At 39.1% G+C, this 20,435-nt stretch overlaps 1 protein-coding gene across 1 annotated transcript; it reads left to right on the plus strand.

Annotated features, from left to right (window-relative positions):
- The first annotated feature begins 3,453 nt into the window (after positions 1-3,453).
- On the plus strand, positions 3,454-19,300 carry LOC114266146 (acyl-coenzyme A oxidase 3, peroxisomal). The gene is made up of 13 exons (XM_082883656.1): positions 3,454-4,105; positions 6,029-6,146; positions 6,255-6,362; positions 6,504-6,676; positions 6,789-6,888; positions 7,089-7,163; positions 7,325-7,455; positions 8,667-8,802; positions 8,909-9,028; positions 17,779-17,925; positions 18,011-18,115; positions 18,301-18,402; positions 18,840-19,300. The coding sequence occupies exons 1-13, from the start codon at positions 3,615-3,617 to the stop codon at positions 19,086-19,088; spliced, it is 2,055 nt and encodes a 684-aa protein (XP_082739782.1). The 5' UTR covers positions 3,454-3,614; the 3' UTR covers positions 19,089-19,300.
- Positions 19,301-20,435: the final 1,135 nt, after the last annotated feature.

Below are 20,435 nucleotides of genomic sequence, written 5' to 3' on the forward strand. Positions count from 1 at the left end.
CAGGACAGTGTATGCAGAGTGTAGGCTGGGATACGATTCCCTGCTTTTCAGGCATTGAATTAGAGGTGATGTTCGGCCGGCGGGGGCCCACCACGGATTCCGTTTTGCTAATCAAACCGTTCAATGTGTAGAACTCATCAAGTATTATATGCTTGTAAAAAATCACATTGATTGGATATCGATAGCTATCTGATCGAATTAGTTTTTTTTTTTCAACCGTTAACTATAACACCATCCATTTCATAAACTTTAACTGATTTGATCATATAATTACCAATATCCGATCAGCGTGATTTTTCACAAGCATTTAGTACTCGATGAGTTCTATAGCACGGTTTAGATTATTAAAATGGGACCCGTGATGGCCCCCACGAGCCGAACAACATCGTGTTATTTGTACACCTAAATAAGTGCAATTTTTCCAAAAAGTCAGCTCCACTTATGGGACGTCAGAGTTGTCTGAAATTTAATTATGTGTAAAATTAATTTTTTAATATTTTTTTGGTAAATAGTGATAATTTTTAAAACTTTTTAAATAATTTTTTGACTTTTATCTTTTTTAAGACATATCAAACCAGGCCTAAATCTATTATGTTATACCCAATCATAATTTGCCTGAACCAGTCCAATATATTTATATATTACTTTTTAAATATTTATAATATAATTATAACGTCGTGATTTAATCTGACAATTGAACTAATAACTTATCCATTCAATTCTTTTTTTTAGTCACACTCAGATAGCATTTGGTAATATTTATATTTTTTATTTATGTTTGCAAATATTTTATAAATTGATTTTTATTTATTTTTAGAAAAACATAAATAATAAACGCGTTTGGTTTGGACAAAATATTTGAAATTTTTTGAAAATATAAACTAAAAAATATGTTTGTTAAGGCCTAAAATTTTATTTATTTTATTTATTTTTGGCAATGGGATCATACACATTGTAATAAGCATCCATAATAACCATGTTGATACAATACTAATCATAAATAAATTTAATAACCATATTAGTAATGTTCATAATAACTTACAAACCATAATAATAACATCTCAATTCTTTCACAAACCATAAAAAAAACATCTTCCCCCTAAATATTATCCTTTTATTTATTTATTTATTTTTGTTTGGGAATCATCTAAAACCCACCATTCACAACATCTTCATAGATAGATAGATAGATAGATACAAAGAGAGAAAGAACAAAGTTAGAGAGAAAGAGAGAGAAGTGGCCATGGCTATATGTAACATTGCATCAGCTGCAGCTGGGCTTGTACTCTCATCATCATCATCAAGTAGTGCTTTGACATCAAGCTTTTCTTTTAGGACTGGTGTAGCATTTCCTCTTAAGAACAACAACAACAATGGCAGTATTTCAAGAAGGATGATGGTTGTGCATGCATTTGAAGAAAGGAGAACATAGAGAAGAGAGGGGAGACAGAGAGAGAAGGGAGGGGAGACATAGAAGAAAGAGAGAAGAAATGGGAAAAAAAGAGAAGAGAGAGAGACTGACTTGATTTGCTGAAGTTTCAATCAACATGAAGTAAATGAAGATGATAAGATTTAGATACAACTTTTATTTTACCGTTAGGAGAAATACATTGAATTCGGGTGCTCCAAAGATTTGAACTATGGTCGTTATGCCGACAACTAAGTTACTGTAGCTTCGCTATAGTGACTTCCGCTACAGTGCCAAATTTATAAACCAATGAAAACACCTTTTTTCAGTTTATATTTTTTGGGTCAAATGTATAAGCTGAGAACTAGTATTATAAATAAAAAATTTACCAAAAAAGTTTTTAACATAGTTTTTAAAATTTTTGTAAATATAAACTGAAAATTGAAAACAAAATGGTTACCAAACAGACCCCATCAATTCAATTTTAAAACATTGCCCCAAACTACTCTAATTGTCAGAGTTTATTTGACATCTTTTAAATAACTACACTTGTTTAGACAAGTACAATTCTTTATTTTTTTACATATTTTTTTATAAAAAATAAAAAATATATTTATTTAAATTATTCTAAACAACTCCTAATCTAGATGTGTAAATTTGGTGCAGCCCTGGCTATGTCAGACCTCACAGGCTTCTGCTAAAATTCAGGCTTGCTTGGCCGACACATGGGTCAAAAAAATTAGGCCTAGGGGATATTCGGGCTTTGGACGGACCAGTGGGCCTGGATTTGAGCTTGGGCTGAGCTTGAACAATTTTTTTTAATATATTTTTTTATAATTTTTTCACAAAAAATAATACTGAGTCTCAAGTCGATCTTTGAGTGGATCCTGAGTGGGCCGATGGATCGACTCAAACGAATTGAACCCGACTTCAAAACGATGGCTCAAACTCAGATCAAAAGTCCTAAGCTGGACTCGAGTATGGGTCTAACCGGACCTAATTGGGCCGACCACCCTAAACTAGGAGCAGACTTTAAGCCACCCACGGACCATTCACCATTTTTACACTCTTCTAATTTGATAACGGCTCCGTTTAGTAGAGTTGTGGAAAAATGATTATAGATTATAGCTTAACAGATTATGGCTTGTAGTTGTGAACATAAGCTGTTAACCTGTTTGGTACAGCTGTGGGATATGGATTTAAGCAGCAGAGTAGTGTTTGATTAATAAGTTGTAAAATAACTTTTTACTGTATAATTGTCCTTCTGCTCTTATATGATCTAAAAATGATTATTTTGTCATTTTTTTCAGTTTTAATTTTTTAAAATATATTTCATTAATAAAAGTTAATATATTTAGTATTAATTAGTTTCAATTAATATAAAAATTGATATATTTGCTAAAAATGTAATGGAAGTATTATTGTCACAATTATTTTTCATTATAAATTAATTAGTATCAATTAATTGCTTAATTAGTATCAATTAATACTAAAATTATTAATTAGTATCAATTAATGAGTTAATTAATCTCGATTAATACTAAAATTATTAATTAGTATAAATTAATATTAATATTTAATTTTTATTAGTGTCAATTAATATTAATAATTAATACCAATCAATATTGATTTTTTTAATTAATATTGATTTTATTTCTTTTTTTTCAGAAATATACAATTTTTTATTTTTTAATTAATATAAAAATATACAATATGAATTTATTAATAATTAATACCAATTAATATTTATTTTTCAATTAATATTGATTTTTTTCTTTTTCTTCAGAAATATACAATTTTTTATTTTTTTAATTAATATTAATATTTGGATATTGATGAGGGCATTTAAGTAATTTTAGTCCTCACACCAACTGTGCGCTTAAGTAAAAAATTTAAGCACTCCTTGACCAGCTTTTGAGATAAGCTAAGAAATAGTTTAATTTAAGTTATAAATTGATTAACTTAAAGTACACCAAACACAATATTTTAATTTAAATTAAAGTAAAAATTAAAATATACGACTTATAAACTCTACCATACATGGCCAAGATAATAAAATCGTGACTTTCAAGAACGATAAGGATAGAAACCGAAGTGACATCAGACCAAACCGCGAAGTAGACACGCCCCGCGTGATTTCATCTAACCCCTGACGCACGCATTTTTATTTCTTCTTCTTCAACGACCTTCTTCATCTGAGTCATCAATGGCGTCCTCGTCTTCTTCCTCAATCGATCAAGTCAGGTTTCGGACTCAAGTCCTCGCCAGACACCTCCACCACCCCGATCTAACCCCACCGTCTTCTTCTCCACTCGAACCCGCACCATGCCTGAACTACTCTCCTCCGGAGCTCTCCGAGGGTTTCCAATTCGATACTCGCGAGATGCGAAAGCTGATGGACGGCCACAACATGGAGGACCGAGACTGGCTGTTCGGTCTCATGATTCAGAGCAACCTGTTCTGCCCCAAGGTGAGGGGCGGGAGGGTCTTCGTCTCTCCCGATTACAACCAGTCGATGGAGCAGCAGAGGGAGATGACTATGAAGCGAATTGGGTATTTGTTGGAAAAAGGGGTCTTCCAGGGTTGGCTCACCGGGAAAGGCCCCGCCTCCGAGCTTCGAAAGCTCGCGTTTTTGGAGGTTGTTGGGATTTTTGATCATTCTCTCGCGATTAAGATTGGCGTCCACTTCTTTCTATGGTGCTTTTACTGCTTTCTTTTTTGTTTTTGATTTTCTAGTTTTAATTATGAATTATATGATTTTTAGAGATTGACCTTATATAGTTGAGTTCATGACAAATTAAAAGTTGAATTTCTAATCTATCATGATATTGTGGATAAAATTAGGGGAGACTTAAAATTTTGAATAATTTTTTCAGTTGAATTGAATTAGATGTTGTTTCTCTGTTTGAGTTGAAGAGTAGGTGGCATCAACTTGTGCAAAGAATGGCATTGATGCATTTGAAACTATGATTTTGCTTAGAAATATTTCTCTTGGTTGAAATTCTTGGAAATTGTCCAAGAATTGGATTTAGAGTTATTTACATAACATTGATGGCTTATGTATTGAAAGTGACGTTAATTTTGCTTCAATCTTATTCCTTTTCTTCTTTTCCCTGTGATACTGTTTAGAATAAGGAACTGTAGGTAAATCCAGTTAACAAAAGGCCACAAGTCTCACAGGCTGCCTTGTTGTGAAGTGAAGATAACAAAAGTTAGAATCATACACTGATATAAGGATGGGAAACAGAATCTTGTCATGATTTAGAGTTTAATGTTATCTTCTTTAGTAATATTATATTAGAGACTCAGCAAAATACTTACAGGGCGGTGCCACTAAGGCTCTAGGATGTTCGCATGAATACTGTGGAAAAAATAATACTAATAATAGTATATGTTTTGGATGATATTTGTCATTTTTGTAATTTTTTTTGAATACCCTACGCACCACTTGTCAAGTTGTCACCACCACCTTGGGAGCCACTTTGTCACTTTGAAAAAAAATATAAAATAAATGAACACCATGAGCTTTTGGTTCTAGTCCATTACATCAAGATTTTGAAAAATCTTTTTGTCTAGCCCAGTACATTTCAAAAAAAAAAAAAAAAAAGTTTTGCTTTCTTACTAACATCCAAACCCGACTTCTTTTTAATTTTTGAATTTTTTGAATGTCTACGAAGTTAGCGCATTGACCAAGAGTTCATGCATCTTGCTAGGAGATTAGAGGTTCGTTTTTGTCCACTTACATGCCCCTTGTATTTGTTTGAGATCTTTATTATGTTTTTGTGGATTTGTTGTAAATTTGTGGTTGTGTGTTGGACTTTCTTCTATGGTTGAATGTTCAGTTTGATATAATTCTCATAATATTTGTAATTTATCTTCTGTTGATTGACAAAAAAATGTTTACACTGACAAAAGTTTTTGGAGCCACCACTGGATACTTACTACTACTAGCCAATGATATGAGAGAACTGTAAAATTGGAACTAAACCTCATAATAACTGTGTCTATAACAGTGTTCATAATCCCATGATTTGTTTCCTTTCTGGTATTATTCCTAGCCTGCCCTTCCTCTCCCTCCCTTCCTCAACAAATATACATATGGATAGTCTGGTCTAAAAGACTGTACATGAATATTTTTGTGCAAGTTTCCTTAATACCTTTGACTTCATAGTCTTTGTTTGATGGAGGCTCTAGACTCACTGTCACAAATGGATGTCTCTGTATTTAGTTTCCCAATCTATTTTTTCTTTTTCTGCTTTGAAGTTGTTTGACAAACCATGTTGTAATGTTTTCTCGTGGTACTTTTTTTATCTTTGTTTTTGTCTTCTCAGGTGACAAATGGCACTGTTCTCTTAAACAAGCTTCTTCTAACTTTTTTGTTCTTTTTCATTTTCAACTCCATTGTAATGCAAACCAGAGCAATTAACCTTGGTTGCTTAACTCTAAATTATAATTCTAGTGGTAGATTTCTTTGAAGCTAATGCCTTGTTGAATGAGATTATAAGTGAGTCTAAAAGTTGTAGAATTTAGTTTGCAACTGCAAGCTAACATCTTGGTGGTCGTCACGTAACAAGATGTACCCAACTAATCATAAAGTTCACTCGTTATCAATTAATTCAGGGGTGGTGCAATCCAGTTTTTTGGCACAAAGCATCATCATGAGAAGTGGTTGATGGACACAGAAAATTACGTGGTCAAGGGTTGCTTTGCAATGACTGAATTGGGGCATGGAAGTAATGTACGTGAAGCCTGTTCAATCAGTTAGTACAGGGTGTTTTAACCTGTTTATGAACTTTTATTGTATATATAATTCATTTATTGCTTTGTGGTTTATGTTTTGTTTTAGGTTCGAGGCATTGAAACAGTTGCTGCATATGATTCAAGCACCGGAGAGTTTGTCATTGACACTCCATGTGAATCAGCCCAGAAGTATTGGATTGGAGGAGCAGCTAATGTAAGAAATTGTTTTCTGTCTTTTATTTCATTTCCCCTCTGATTTTGTTACTTCAAATTTCTGGTGTATCACTTCATTGTTCTGCCTTCAGCATTACTTCAAATTGACATGTTCTTTATTTTTTTTTGGGGATGTTTTTAGCATGCAACACACGCGATAGTCTTTTCACAGCTCAATATAAATGGAAACAATCAAGGGGTCCATGCTTTTATAGCCCAGATCAGAGATGAAAACGGCAATATCTGTCCGAACATCCGTATAGCTGATTGTGGTCATAAGATTGGTCTGAATGGTGTTGACAATGGTCGAATCTGGTAAATGAAATATTTTTGGGTGCCAAATTTAGTTTCAGTCAGACAACATCTTGTAAATTGGAAGGAAAAAAAAACAAAAAACTCAAAGTTCTGCCATTTTGTGGTTTTCCAGGTTTGACAATGTTCGGATCCCCAGAGAGAATTTGTTGAATTCTGTAGCTGATGTTTCTCCGGATGGGCAATATCTCAGTGCGATAAAAGACCGAGATCAGGTAAATACCTTTGCAGATGACTAGCATCTTTTTCTTCCTCTTGCTCTCGTTGTCAATCTTCTTCTTCATCTTGCTGGTCCAAAGGTGAGATAGTCGAGTTACTAGAGGATTACTGGAAAACTGGCTGGCTTCTAAAAACAAACAGTTAAGTAAATTATACTTACATGTGTTTATGAAAAAATGTGGTTATTTGTTTACAGAGATTTGCGGCATTCCTGGCCCCATTGACATCTGGTCGTGTAACCATTGCTGTCAGTGCAGTTTACACATCAAAGGTAATAGAAAACAACCACCACATTTGTTTGTTTGTTTGTTTTTTTAATTATTATTTTATTTTTGTATACTCTTTATGTGTGTTTGTGGGGATAAGGGAATGAATGAGTCATCCTGAATTCAATTTGTTAGGGATATCTCATCTTGTTTATTCTCTTGTCAGGTTAGTTTAGCAATTGCCATAAGGTATGCATTGACCAGGCGAGCCTTTTCTGTTGGACCTAATGAGCCTGAAGTCCTTTTGCTTGATTATCCAAGTCATCAACGGCGGCTCTTACCTCTGCTTGCAAAGACGTTAGTATGCTGCCTACTGGATCTGCAGTATTCTAGTTTATTTAAACTTCTCTAAGTTACAACATATGGCTTGTTCTTTCGAATGCATTACATAAGGAAAGTTTTATTGTTTATTTATTTATTTATTTTGTTTGTGTGTGGTGGGGGAGGGGTAGTCATATATCTTTCTTTAGAATCTGCAAATTATTTGCAAACTCCCATTGGCAGAATGTCAAACTTATGGACAAGTGGAAAATATTTTGCTTCACTGAGGTCTTCACTGCTTTGGTTCTAATTCTGAATTTGTACCTTGCAAGTACTATAAGGTGGAGTTTGGTGCTGGCTTTTTTAGTGGCTTTTAGCTTTAATCTGAAAAAATTGATGCGTTGGGAATTGCCAAGAAAGTTACTTTTTTTGTTAATGGAAAAGTTGACTTTGGCTTTTTTAGCTCTTCCGAAATAGGCTTTTTCTTTTTGGCTTATTTAGTCAAAAAGCAACTTTTTTAGCTGATTTGAAATATGGCCGAAGTCTATAACCCATATGATTGTGGGTGTGTTTGGAATGGCCATTCCTAATTTAACACGTGTCTTGTAATTACTCTGTAAATCAATAATCCTTGATGGTGGTTGTTATATCATCATTTCATCTTCAAATTTTTTAATCAAGATTTCAAGTTGCTGAACGGAAGAAACATGAGAGGACATCTGTATTGGCATCGGCTGACTGTTAAGGTTTTTAGTTGCTTTAGACTAAATTTGCGATACTGCTCTCTTGCTTTGTGTGTATTGACTGTTAAATTATGAATCCAGACTCCATAATATTGTTACTGGAATCCTGCACTACATCTTAGAATTCTTCAATAAGTCCATATTTTGGGGAAATATGTGGCTGAATCATGTGGCTTTGTCACAGTTTTGAAACTGTATGGATGTTGAGTTGATTGGCTGATTGGACCCATTTAAGGATTCACAATGTGTCTATCGCTACAATATTTTGTTTAAACTTGGTGGTGGCCACAATAAAAAAATAAAAAGCTATGAAGGTGTCTGATCTTGGCTTAATGTCCCAAATTTTATTTGGTTACTGTCTTGAAATTGAACATCCTAATACCATTAGTAAATATATGGTGACTGTCTTAACCATGTCATCAGTTGACTGTTATTTTGACACATTTCCTGGTCTGTTTAAATTAATTTATTTTTATTTTGACCCATTGCTCTCCTGAATTGCAGATATGCTATGAGTTTTGCTGCTAACTACTTGAAGATGATGTATGTGAAGAGGACACCTGAATCAAACAAAACCATCCACGTTATTTCAAGTGCATTCAAAGCAGCTTTAACTTGGCATGACATGCGAACTCTTCAGGTCATAAACCACAATTTACAGTTTCAGAGTTCACCCTGTTCCTGTTTAAGCGTGCTGACAAAAGGTTTTTTATTTTTTAATTTTTTAATTTTTATATCTGAATCAGGAATGTCGTGAAGCCTGTGGGGGACAAGGTCTGAAGACTGAAAATCGGGTCGGCCATCTGAAAGGTGAATTTGATGTACAATCCACGTTTGAGGGGGATAACAATGTTCTCATGCAACAGGTATGGATGGAAAATGGCTTTGTTTATGATAAAACCTGTGTAATACTGTTTGACATCTTATATGAAATAGGCTTTACAGAATGCAAACACCAAATCATATAAAAATTTGTACCAACTTGAAGCATATGAACTCAGCTAGAGTAACGTGAAGAAAGCATTCACACCATGGACACCAATATATGTTGAAAACCCTCAATGAGGGAGAAACCATGGGCACACAATGCCAACAAGCAAATCCCATATTCAATAATTAGTTACAATGTTTCAAGTTTGATGACTTACAACCCTTTACTTTAGTAAGCATACTCAACTTCATGAACAGTTGTTCATTCTTGATCCCATAGTGGCTGCAATTCACAACTGACCTCTTCTCGAACTGGATTGATGCTTCACTTCCACCAAACTTCGTAAAAGCTAGCTACATTGGAATGGCTCCAATGAACAACCAGCTAAAGCACATGGATGATGGTTTTAATGAGATCTTCTGGTGTTACACTGTTGGCTCAAACACATGGAAATCTCTTAGCCAGATTGGTGTAACAAATGAGACTTCAATCTAATGATATATAGAGAAAAACTCATGCAGGTTAATGATGTTGCAGAACAATGTGAAGAGAGATGAGGGTCAGCTCTGCACTGGATCTTTATTCTGAAACAAAACATACGCATTAAAAATGAGCCCTTACACACCTGTCTCAGTTGCCACATAATTAAAAGTACTCACTCAGATGCACAACAAAGCTACAACACAAGAATATAAAGGGGAAAGTACCGGGAGCTAGCAAAATGCAGTGGAGAGAAGAGGAAGGTGTAAATATGTCTCTGCATCAGACTTCTTCACACAAACTGTACTATCTTTTTCAAGTCTTCAACCCTTGGGTGTATAATGAAGCTTGAAAAAAAAAATCTTAAAGCCCTTACATATTGACCAAAGCAGTGGAGATGTCAACCCCTTGTTTCTGTCACAGATTGCTAGTTAGGTGAGGCACACAGGCATGAAGACCATTCATACAGAGACTTTCACTAGGAAGGGTTTCTCCACTTCTGAGGTTACTTCAAGTTCAGAAAATCATTACCAAAACTTGGCTGGAACATTTTTTTTCCCTGGTGGGAAGAATAGGCGAGAAAACCACTCTAACGTTTGAGAAGTGTTCGACTGCTTCTTCAAATCTTAGTTGCACGAAGCGGGAGCGGGAGCGGGATTGGGGAATCGTAGACATTCCAAGAAGCGTTGGTAGGGAGCGTTTGTATATATATATATATATATATTAAATAATATAATATATAAAAATATATTGTAAGATTATATATTTTTTTTCCTCTAATGATAATGAAAATATGTTATAATTTATTTTTTTTAAAAAAGTACTATAAAAAATCATATGTTAAAATATTATAATTATATACTTTTATTAGATTTTTTTCATTTATTATAAAATATTTATTCTAAAATATTTATATTATATTTTTATCTATTTATTTTAAAATGTTTTTGTTAAAAATTATTTGTTTTATTTATTTTTTACAAAAATAAAATAAAAGAAGAGAAAGGGAGAGGAGAAGAAAAACAATGCCAAGCCTAACTCTCCTATTTATGATGCAAACAAATCATCTAGTGACCCAAACAATAAATAAAACAGCTCACAAGCCCAAACAAATGTTTGTATGGGTCTAAAAAAAATCCTAAGCCCAGTAAAAATTCCCTAGCCCAACTCTTATATTTATAGCTTATAAGCCCATACAAATGTTTGTATGAGTCTAAAAACAAATCCCAAGCCCAATAAAAATCCCAAGCCCAACTCTTATGTTTATAATTCCCAACCCTAGCAGCTGCTGCTGCTTCTTCAGATGCTTCTTTGTAGCCTGGTTTGCTTCTTTGTAGCAGCATAACCCTAGCAGCAGCTGCTGCTTCTTCGCAGCCTGGTCTCTCTCTCTCTCTCTCTCCCATTTTCTGTGTCGCCATCACTCCCATCTAGTTAGATCCGCGATTCTATCTCGACGGAGACGCGATTCTATCACGAATCTTGCTACGAATCGCTGAATCGCGATTCTAGACGAGAATCGTCTCCTATTCAGACGATTCCTGCTACTAAGCTTCAAATGTCCATTGGAAGATTTCACTCATCGAATGTTTGGAGAGATCTTCAGACATCAGCTAATGGATTTCCAAGGATCATTTGAGACTGACCATTCTGACCATTGTTTGAATGTTTAGGGACAAATGGCTGTTGTTCAAACATTATCTGAAACAACAGTTACTGTAGAGATCTTCGTCTCGGCCACAATAATATTTGAATGGCCGCCCTGTTTTCTGCATTTTCCCCCTGTTTTCCTAAGACACATTCTTGCACAATTGTTGTTAGACATTTATAAACAAGAGAAATGCTAGCGATCCCAAATTTACAACCCACAAATTTACCCACAATGATGTGGCAAGGGAATTAGGCCTATGTACTTGAGTATGTGACAAATCAAAGGTTGCCACCTATCATGCCACATCATTGTGGGTCAAATTGGGGAAGCATTTTTGGGGGTCTCAGACATTTTCCTATAAACAATTATAAGACAAATGGAATGCAATGTTATGTCACTGAAAATAGCCAACACAATGGCATTAACATCATACAATCACGTTTGAATGGTGCCCTCAAAGAATTTGGAATTGGAGTCTGGATGTTAGTGTTTACACTTTCTGATCAGCATGTCCATAATTAGAAGCGAATTCTGGCCAGATGTGTTAGGGTTACCTGGCATGTTTCCAGTGGGGAAGGAGATCAGCCCTCGGCATCGGATCCTCTTCCTTGGTGGGCGGTCCTTTGAGCTCTAGAAGGAGACGGCGGATCAGAGGGGGCATCGGAGGTTAGGGATTGTAGAACGTGGCTCAGGTCTACGGCGAGAGGTGATTTTGATTGGGTTCGAAGTGAGTTGGGTCGCAACCAAACTGCGGTTGGCTTCGGGTAATATACGGGCAAAATTCTTGGGTTGTCTAGATGGCAAGTGGCGGAGTGCGGCGGTTTGGACTTGTGGTGAGGAGGATGGTGGGACGTCGCTTTAGATTGTGGTTACAAACGATGGTAGACGCCATCAGGTCTTTATCCCTGTGTCAGAGTTTGGGGATGGTTGGGAGGGTGTGGCGTTGGTTTTCAAGGGCTTCGCTAGAGGACAGAGTTGGGTTGCGAAGGCTAGCCAGGTGATGGGGGCACCAGTGGCAAAGAGAATTGCGCTACTTAGTGTGACTGATCTGGGTAAATCGATTCTTGGTGTAGCGAAGGAGGGGTGGTTTGGCTTGTTGCATAGGGCTTTGGTGGGGAAAGTGGGTGTGGTGGGGGATAAGGGGGTTGGGTTTTCCGCCATGATAGAGTGGGTTGGTCAATGGTGGAGATCTTCGGGGAAGGTGGAGATCTGGCCAGTCGGGGGTCAAGACTTCCTCTTCGTGTTTCCTTCACGATGGGCTGCTGAGAATGTTGTGCGGCGTCGGTGGGTAGTCGATGGCTGCGACCTTACTCTGCGATGGTGGTCACCGGCAGCTTTGTGTGACACGAGGAAGTCCACGCTGACGGTGACGTCAACGTGGGTGACGGTGGTGGGTCTACCGATTCATCTTCATGGGTTGGAAACGCATAGGGCTATCGGTGAGAGGTGAGGTGGTTTTCTGGAGGTCGATGAGCTCGCAACAGATCTCGGAGTGGTGCGATTGCGAGTCCGACGTCATGGTGGCATTTCGACTAAGTTAGTGCTTTGGTGGGAAGCCTGGCAGTATGTGATACCTTTGTGGCCAGAAGTTAGGTCAACGATTGATCTGGTGTTGCCGATGGTGGAAGCTCGTGCTAGCCTTTGGTCGGGGATGGATAGTCGGTTGGGCAAGTGTGATGAGAGGTGAAATTTAGGGAATGGAGGATTTGGTGGGGTTGATTTCAGATTTGGCGAAGATTTGTTGGGGCATGGTAATTGGGACAGATCAAAGCCAAATAGGCATGGGGAGTGGGCTTGGGGTGAGGCACATTTAGGCTCACATAAAAAACATGGGGTTAGTACTGGGGGTATGGGCCAGTTCAATGGGAAGCATAGCATGGGCCCAAGTAATTCGGGCCCAAGTAATTCTAGCCCAGTAACAACAGCATACTGTATACCCAGCCCACAGTTGAATACATCCACATGTTCTAACCCGTCTATAGACCGGGTTTTTGGGTCTTTGTGTGCTGGTGTTGGATCGCAGCGACAACCCGACAGCTCTGGTGGTCTACTGGTTGACGACATGGTGGCACGACCTTTGTCAGTAGCCCCTATTTTGCCGACAAGGAGCCTCAAGTCTGGGCAGTCGGTGGCGGAGGTTAGGGTACTACAACGGGATGACGAGCTCACTAGGGTGGCGGCACAAGTGTCGTTGGAGGTGCCTCGTGTGCAGGTGGTGTCAGAGGACCTGCTGTCGCGTAGCCCGGTACACTTGCCCATGGAAGTAGTGATTGATGGGGAGTAGGAGAGGTCGGTGGTACTGCCAGAGTTGAGTTGGGCACATTCGGCTGATGAACTGGCCTTGGTGGTGTGCCTAGAGGTGATCGTTGATGGGCTTTCTGGGCTGCCATATCCAGACCCAGAACCTGAGTTTGAGCCGGGTGCAGAATTCTATATGGATCATCCACTATCTTCCGATGAAGTATCAGACTGGGTGTTGGATCGTATATCTGAGGTTAGTAAATCTTTGGGCGTATTCTTTGAGGGACATGAGGATGAAGCTCTAAAATTATTCTCTGTTACTGAAGCGTCATGGACTGTGGGCGGTATGCGTGGACGGGCAGTGTAGTTTGCTGGTCAAAAGGATAAAGGGGGTAGGGAGTTACGAAGACAAGAATGTTCTATAAATTATGATCAAAACACACGAGGAGGCAGTCGACACATAGGAAGGAGCGGGGTGGTCCCTTTTTGTTGCCATGCACCTGAAAATTCTGTCTTGGAATGTGCGGGGTTTAAATGATTGAGGGAAACGAACGGTGGTGAAGTCCTTATTGAAGAATGCTAGGGTGGACATGGTGTCTCTCCAGGAGGCAAAACTAGAGGTTGTTGGGTCGGACTTGGTGTGGGACTTATGGGGGGGTGGAGGGGGGGGAAGGCATATGGAATGGGCTTTTCAACCATCTTAGGGGGTGGCGGGGGGTATCCTGATATGTTGGGACAGTATAGTGGTCATGAAGGAGGGGGAAGAAGTAGGGGGATTTTCTCTCTCGTCTGTTTAGATGTGTTGAGGATGATTTTTGGTGGGTGTTCACGGGGGTTTATGGTCCCGTTCGGGTGATAGAAAGGGAAGCTTTTTGGGAGGAATTACAGCATGTTGCTTTTCGATGGGGAATGCCTTGGTATGTTGGGGGTGATTTCAATGTTGTCAGAAGCCCACTGGAAAAGACTGGGGGGAGTCAGATGGGGAGTTCTATGAGGGACTTTGGGTTTTTTTATTGATGAGATGGAGCTGCTAGACCTGCCATTACAGGGGGGCGGCTATACCTGGTTCGGTGGCCGAGTGAGTTCTCGGATTGATAGATTCTTGGTTTCTGGGGATTGGGAGGAGCATTTTTCTCAAATGCTTCAGTGTAGGTTGCATCGTTTGACTTCTGATCATTAGCCAATCCTGTAGGACAGTGGGGGAGTGCAGAGCGGTCCTTCGCCGTTTCGTTTTGAGAACATGTGGTTACAAGCAGATGGCTTTGCTGAGAGGGTAAGTGGTTGGTGGGGGAATTATAATGTGGCGGGTTCACCCAGCTACAAATTAGCCCAGAAATTGAAACTTCTCATGTCTGATCTGAAGAGGTGGAATCTCAAGGTTTTTGGCTGTTTGGCGGTTCAGAAGACAAACATCTTGTCAGTTTTGCAGGGGTTGGACGAGAAGGGAAGTGAGGAGGATCTCTCTGCGGAGGATGTGGCGAGTAGGGATAGGGCTCGTAGAGATTTTGCGAGGCTCGCTTTGATGGAGGAGATTAGTTGTCGTCAGAAATCTAGATGCTTGTGGTTGAAAGATGGGGATTGTAATACAAAGTTTTTCCATCGCATGGCGAATGCTCGTTGGCGGGTGAACCAGATAGGGAGTATACGGGTGAATGGGGTGTTGCTTTCGTCAGAAGAAGAGGTTAGGGCTGGTATAGTGGCATTTTATTAGCATCTTTTTCATGATGAGGGGCAGATGTGGAGACTGGGGTTGGAGGGTGTGGTTTTTTATTCCATTTCTGAGGAGGACGAACAGTTGCTAGAGAGGCCTTTTACTGAGGAAGAGGTCTTGGGTGCGTTGAGGAGCATGCCTGGGGATAAGGCACCAGGGCCGGATGGTTTTTCAATTGCTTTCTTTCAGCAATGCTCGAGGGCGGTGAAAGGGGAGGTGTTGGATGTGTTTAACTAGTTTCACCACTTTGGGCAATTTGAGAGGAGTCTGAATGCAACTTTTATAGCTTTGATTCCCAAAAAGGGAGGGTGGAGGATATCTGAGATTTCCGGCCTATTAGCCTTTTAGGCAGTGTTTACAAACTATTGGCCAAGGTGTTGGCTAATAGGCTTCGGGGGCTGCTACCGGGGGTGGTATCAGAATCTCAGAATGTTTTTGTGGGTAGGCAACAGATTTTGGATGCTGTTTTGGTGGCTAATGAGTGTGTGGATTTGCGGCTTTGGTAAGGGAAATGGGGGATTATTTGTAAGTTGGATATTGAGAAGGCTTATGATAATGTCAATTGGAAGTTTCTTTTGGACATGCTGGAGAGGATGGGTTTTGGAGAACAGTGGAGAAGGTGGATACATTTTTGTATCTATACTGTTCGGATGTTTGTGCTAGTTAATGGGACACCGGCAGGTTTCTTCCCCACTTGGAGAGGTTTACGGCAAGGCGATCCACTATCTCAATTATTGTTTATTTTGGTTATGGAGGCATTGAGCCGATTGCTTTCTAGGGCAGTCCAAGCGGATTTATTGTTGGGTTTTGAGGTGGGGGAGGGGTCTCCGTCTTTGGTGGTTTCTCATTTTTTTATGCTAATGATGCGTTAATTTTTTGTGATACGGAGGGTACTCAGATTGGCAACTTGCACTGTGTTTTGTTATGTTTTGAGGCGGTGTCAGGCCTGCAGGTTAATTTGGCAAAGTCAGAATTGTTCTAGTGGGTGAGGTTGCTCGATTACCGGTGTTGGCAGTCGTCTTGGACTGTAAGTGGCAAGGTTTCCAGTTTCCTATTTGGGTCTTCCCTTGGGGGCTTCTTTTAAGGAGACTCGAGTGTGGAATGGGGTGGTCGATAGAGTTCAACGACGCTTGGCAGGATGTAAGCAACAATATTTGTCTAAAGGGGGGGAGATTACTTTGATCAAGAGTGTTCTTTCTAGTATTTCGACGTACTTTATGTTTGTGCATGTTATTCTTATGGGGGTGGCACGGAGGTTGGAGAAATTGCAACGGGATTTCTTGTGGAGTGGGAGTGGGGAGGGTTTTCATTATCATTTAGTGGCGTGGGAGAGGGTTTGTTCTTTGAAGGAGATGGGGGGTTTGGGTGTGTGGAATTTAGTGGTGTTTAACCGGGCCTTATTGGGTAAGTGGTTGTGGCGTTTCGTGGGGGAACGGAAGAGGTTATGGAGGTGGGTGGTGGTGGCTAAATATGGGTAGAAGAGGGGGGGTTGGTGCTCAAAGAGGGTGGTTCACCCACATGGTTGTGGTTTGTGGAAGGGGATTTGGTTGGGGAGGGACGCCTTTTGGGAAAGGGTTCGGTTTCGAGTGAGGGTTGGTGATCGAGTTCACTTTTGGCAAGACCGGTGGGGTGATGGCTTGACTGTGGCGACCATGTTCCCTTTGCTTTATGCTATTGCTGTTGATGGGGAGGAGTTGGTTGCTTCGGTTAGGGAGACTCAAGGGCAATTCGTTGTTTGGAATGTTCGTCTTCGTCGTGCTGTACAGGATTGGGAGCTAGACCGATGGGTGGATCTCCTCGATTTTTTGTATGGGTTGCAAAAGGGAGGGGATGGAATGGATTTTATGGTATGGGATGTCCAGGGCTCTAAAGGTGTTTTCTTAGTGTCCTCTTTTTATGGGGTGTTTGCCGGAGGTGTTGGTGGTGTGTTTCCATGGAAATGTATTTGGGCAATGAGTTCTCCTTCTAAGGTATCTTTCTTTGTTTGGATAGCTGCTTTGGGCTGTATCCTCACTATTGATAATTTGATCTGGCGGAGGCACGTGTTGGTCAATTGGTGTTGGTTGTGTTGTTGAGATGTGGAAACGGTTGATCATTTGCTTGTGTAGTGTCCGGTGGTGTCACGGCTTTGGTGTAGGGTGGTTGCTCTTTTTGGGTTGGTTTGGGTGCAATCAGGTTCAGTGTTGGATGTCTTGCTCAGTTGGGGTAGAGCAAGGGTGGGTAAGAGGCGGTGGAAGGCTTGGTTACTTGCTTCTCATTGTTTGTTATGGTTGGTTTGGTTGGAGCGTAATAGGCGTGTGTTTTAAAAAATGTGTCATTCTTTTATTTGGTTAGAAAGTAGGCTTCTTACGATATTGATAGTTGGGTTACTGTTTCTGTTGATCCTGATGTGTTGAGGTCACTCTTCAACAATGAGGATAGACCCTTTTATTTATCCAAAAATAAAAAATAAAAAAAAATAAAAATGAGGATAGACCTTTTTAGTTTCATGTTATTTTATGAAGCATAACGGTTAGAAATTGCGCAACTTTTCTACTGAATTTTATTGTTTGAAGATTTGTGTCCTTGAAGCATTGGAATTGATGAATGGAGTTTATGAACTTAGGTTAGCAAGGCACTCCTTTCTGAATATATAGCAGCCAAGAAGAGGAACAGACCATTTAGAGGGTTGGGACTGGAACACATGAACAAATCTTGTCCTGTCATCCCTTCTCAGCTCACAAGTTCTACCCTCAGGAGCATCCAATTCCAGGTAATGAAATTCTAGCTCTATGGCTATTCAAGATGAGTTGTGTTGAATTAATAGGTTGGAATATCTCACCATTTGTCTGCGCCAGACTGATATATTTTGCCTAAGAGAGCGAGATCTACTCAGTCGCTTTGCTGCAGAAGTTTCAGAACACCAAGCACAGGGACAAAGCAAAGAATATGCATTCATTCTGGTGAGGATACCCTCGCTTAATTAAAATTGTAGTCCTGCACCCTTATTCAGTTTGTCATTATATTTGTTTTCCTTTCATGTGCCAAGGTCAAATTGCCTTTCTGCATCTCTCTATCTCTCTCTCTGTCTCACATTTTCTTCTTCTTCTTCTTCTTCTTCTTTTATTTATTTATTTTTTTCAACCAGAGTCATCAGCTTGCTGAAGACTTGGGCAGGGCCTTCTCGGAACGAGCAATTTTCCAAACCTTTATAGAGGCTGAGGCAGCTGTATCTACTGGCTCGTTGAAGGTAAATCTAAGAAACTGTTTCCTACATTTATCTGCATTGGCATTTGTTGTTTGATTTATTCTTTGTGCCTTGAACTCATATTTGTTAAGTTCTGCAACATGTCATAAGTGGAAGGTGCCCTTAGTTTGAAAAGCAGGATGTAAATATATAGAATAGAGTTCTTTCAATTTTGAGGTCTGAAGGAAAAATTATTCAGTGTCCACAGGGCACCATCATGCCACTGACCAATCACCAATTACCATACCCCATGTTGTCTCCCGAAACACCAACATAAAATGATGGGCCCCACAATATTCACCAATCCCATTCAGTGCTTAGATTTTCATCCTTGATTTAACATACAGAATTTGCCCCTGGACAATATGGTCTTTTTTTTTTCCAATTCAAGAATGCAAAGCAAAAAACATCACTGAATAATATCCATGTCCTTCGTGCAGAACATATTAGGTCATTTGAGATCCATGTATGCGTTGATCAGCTTGGAAGAAGATGCCTCATTCCTCCGATATGGGTACTTATCACCGGATAATGCTGCTGCAGTCAGGAAAGAATTGACTAGACTATGCACTGAACTACGACCTCATGCATTAGCCTTAGTCAGTTCTTTTGGCATACCCGATGCTTTCTTGAGCCCCATAGCTTACAATTGGATAGACGCAAATTCTTGGTCTTCTGTTCAACAGTAGCTTGGCGTTTGTGGTAAACTACTTTGAAGTCAATGAATCTGCATCATCATAATTCAGTAGCCATTTAAGTGAGGCAACTCTTTGTAAAACTTTTTTTTTAATTTTTTTTATTTAAAGAATAAATATCTTTCATTGTCATTTATTTTTGTATCCTATCCTGACACGTCGGATAAACTATGTTTCATATCTATATTGCATCTTTTACTTGGTGATGATGTTTATGGTGCTTCCATTACTAATTCCCTTTTCCTTGTAACTTGTAATTAATTGGCAATTCTATATTATGCTCAGAACTGGATTTCCTTCTCTGTCACTCTCTCTTCCCTAACCTTTTGGTATTGACTCATCATATGCAAATCAATGAGTTAGTTTCATCACATTCGGAGATGACGCCAACAAGTACTAGTGATCTTTATAGTTCTGTTAGGGTTGTGTTTCGAACCTTAATTGGCATTTCCATCATACTTGTATGCTTTAGAGTTACCATGAGGACACCTCCTATAAAAGAAGGTTCCTTTTTTCACATTGTGCCCTTTACTGTCACTGGTTCCGAGCTGAGCTTTGCTTGCCTTTCTCTTCACCCGCAACTGTCCTTGTCATCTTTAGCTTTCTACTTGCAATAATCTCGCTCCAGTTCGACTTTTGGACTCTGTACAATTTGTAATTAAAATCAAAGTGAAAATTTGTATTACTTATACCCACACAAATTATATATTTTTATATGTAATCACTACAATTATTATATACTATTTACTTACATAGATCAATTAGGAAGCACTGACTCGTCTGTTAAGTCCACGAATTAGTGTTCGACACGTGTTTGACATAGACACGCGTTGCACACGCAGTCGACACATGTCTGACACTCAGTCTGTCATGTCTTTTTTTCTTTTTTTTCTCCTCATCTCAGACATGTCCTGGACAAGTTTGAGATCTTAGCCTGAGAGAGAGAAGAAGACAACGAAATACCTGAAGATCTATTCAAGCGACATGTTTGAGACTCCATCAAGCACTATTCAAAGTTTGCAAGAGAGATGAGAGAGGGATGATAAATTTTCCATCTGTGATCGAGTGGAAGCTTCCTGTTACTGCAACAAATTTTTGTTCTCTCTCCTTTTTAGTTGTTTTTTATTCCTAGAAAAAAAAAATGTATGTAACTTTTCACCTACCAGGCTAATAAAAGGTTCTACCTAGAAGTCAAATGGTCAAATAGTTCCACCTAGAAGTCAAATGGTCAAAAGGCTAATAAAAGGTTCTACCTAGAAGTCAAATGGTCAAATGGTTCCACCTAGAAGTCAAATGGTCAAATGGCAAACATTTGGCTTCCACCTATCAGCTAAATGGTTA

Source organism: Camellia sinensis, chromosome 8 (assembly GCF_055761805.1).
Source record: "Camellia sinensis isolate YWXY chromosome 8, ASM5576180v1, whole genome shotgun sequence".
Classification (NCBI taxonomy): Eukaryota; Viridiplantae; Streptophyta; class Magnoliopsida; order Ericales; family Theaceae; genus Camellia; species Camellia sinensis.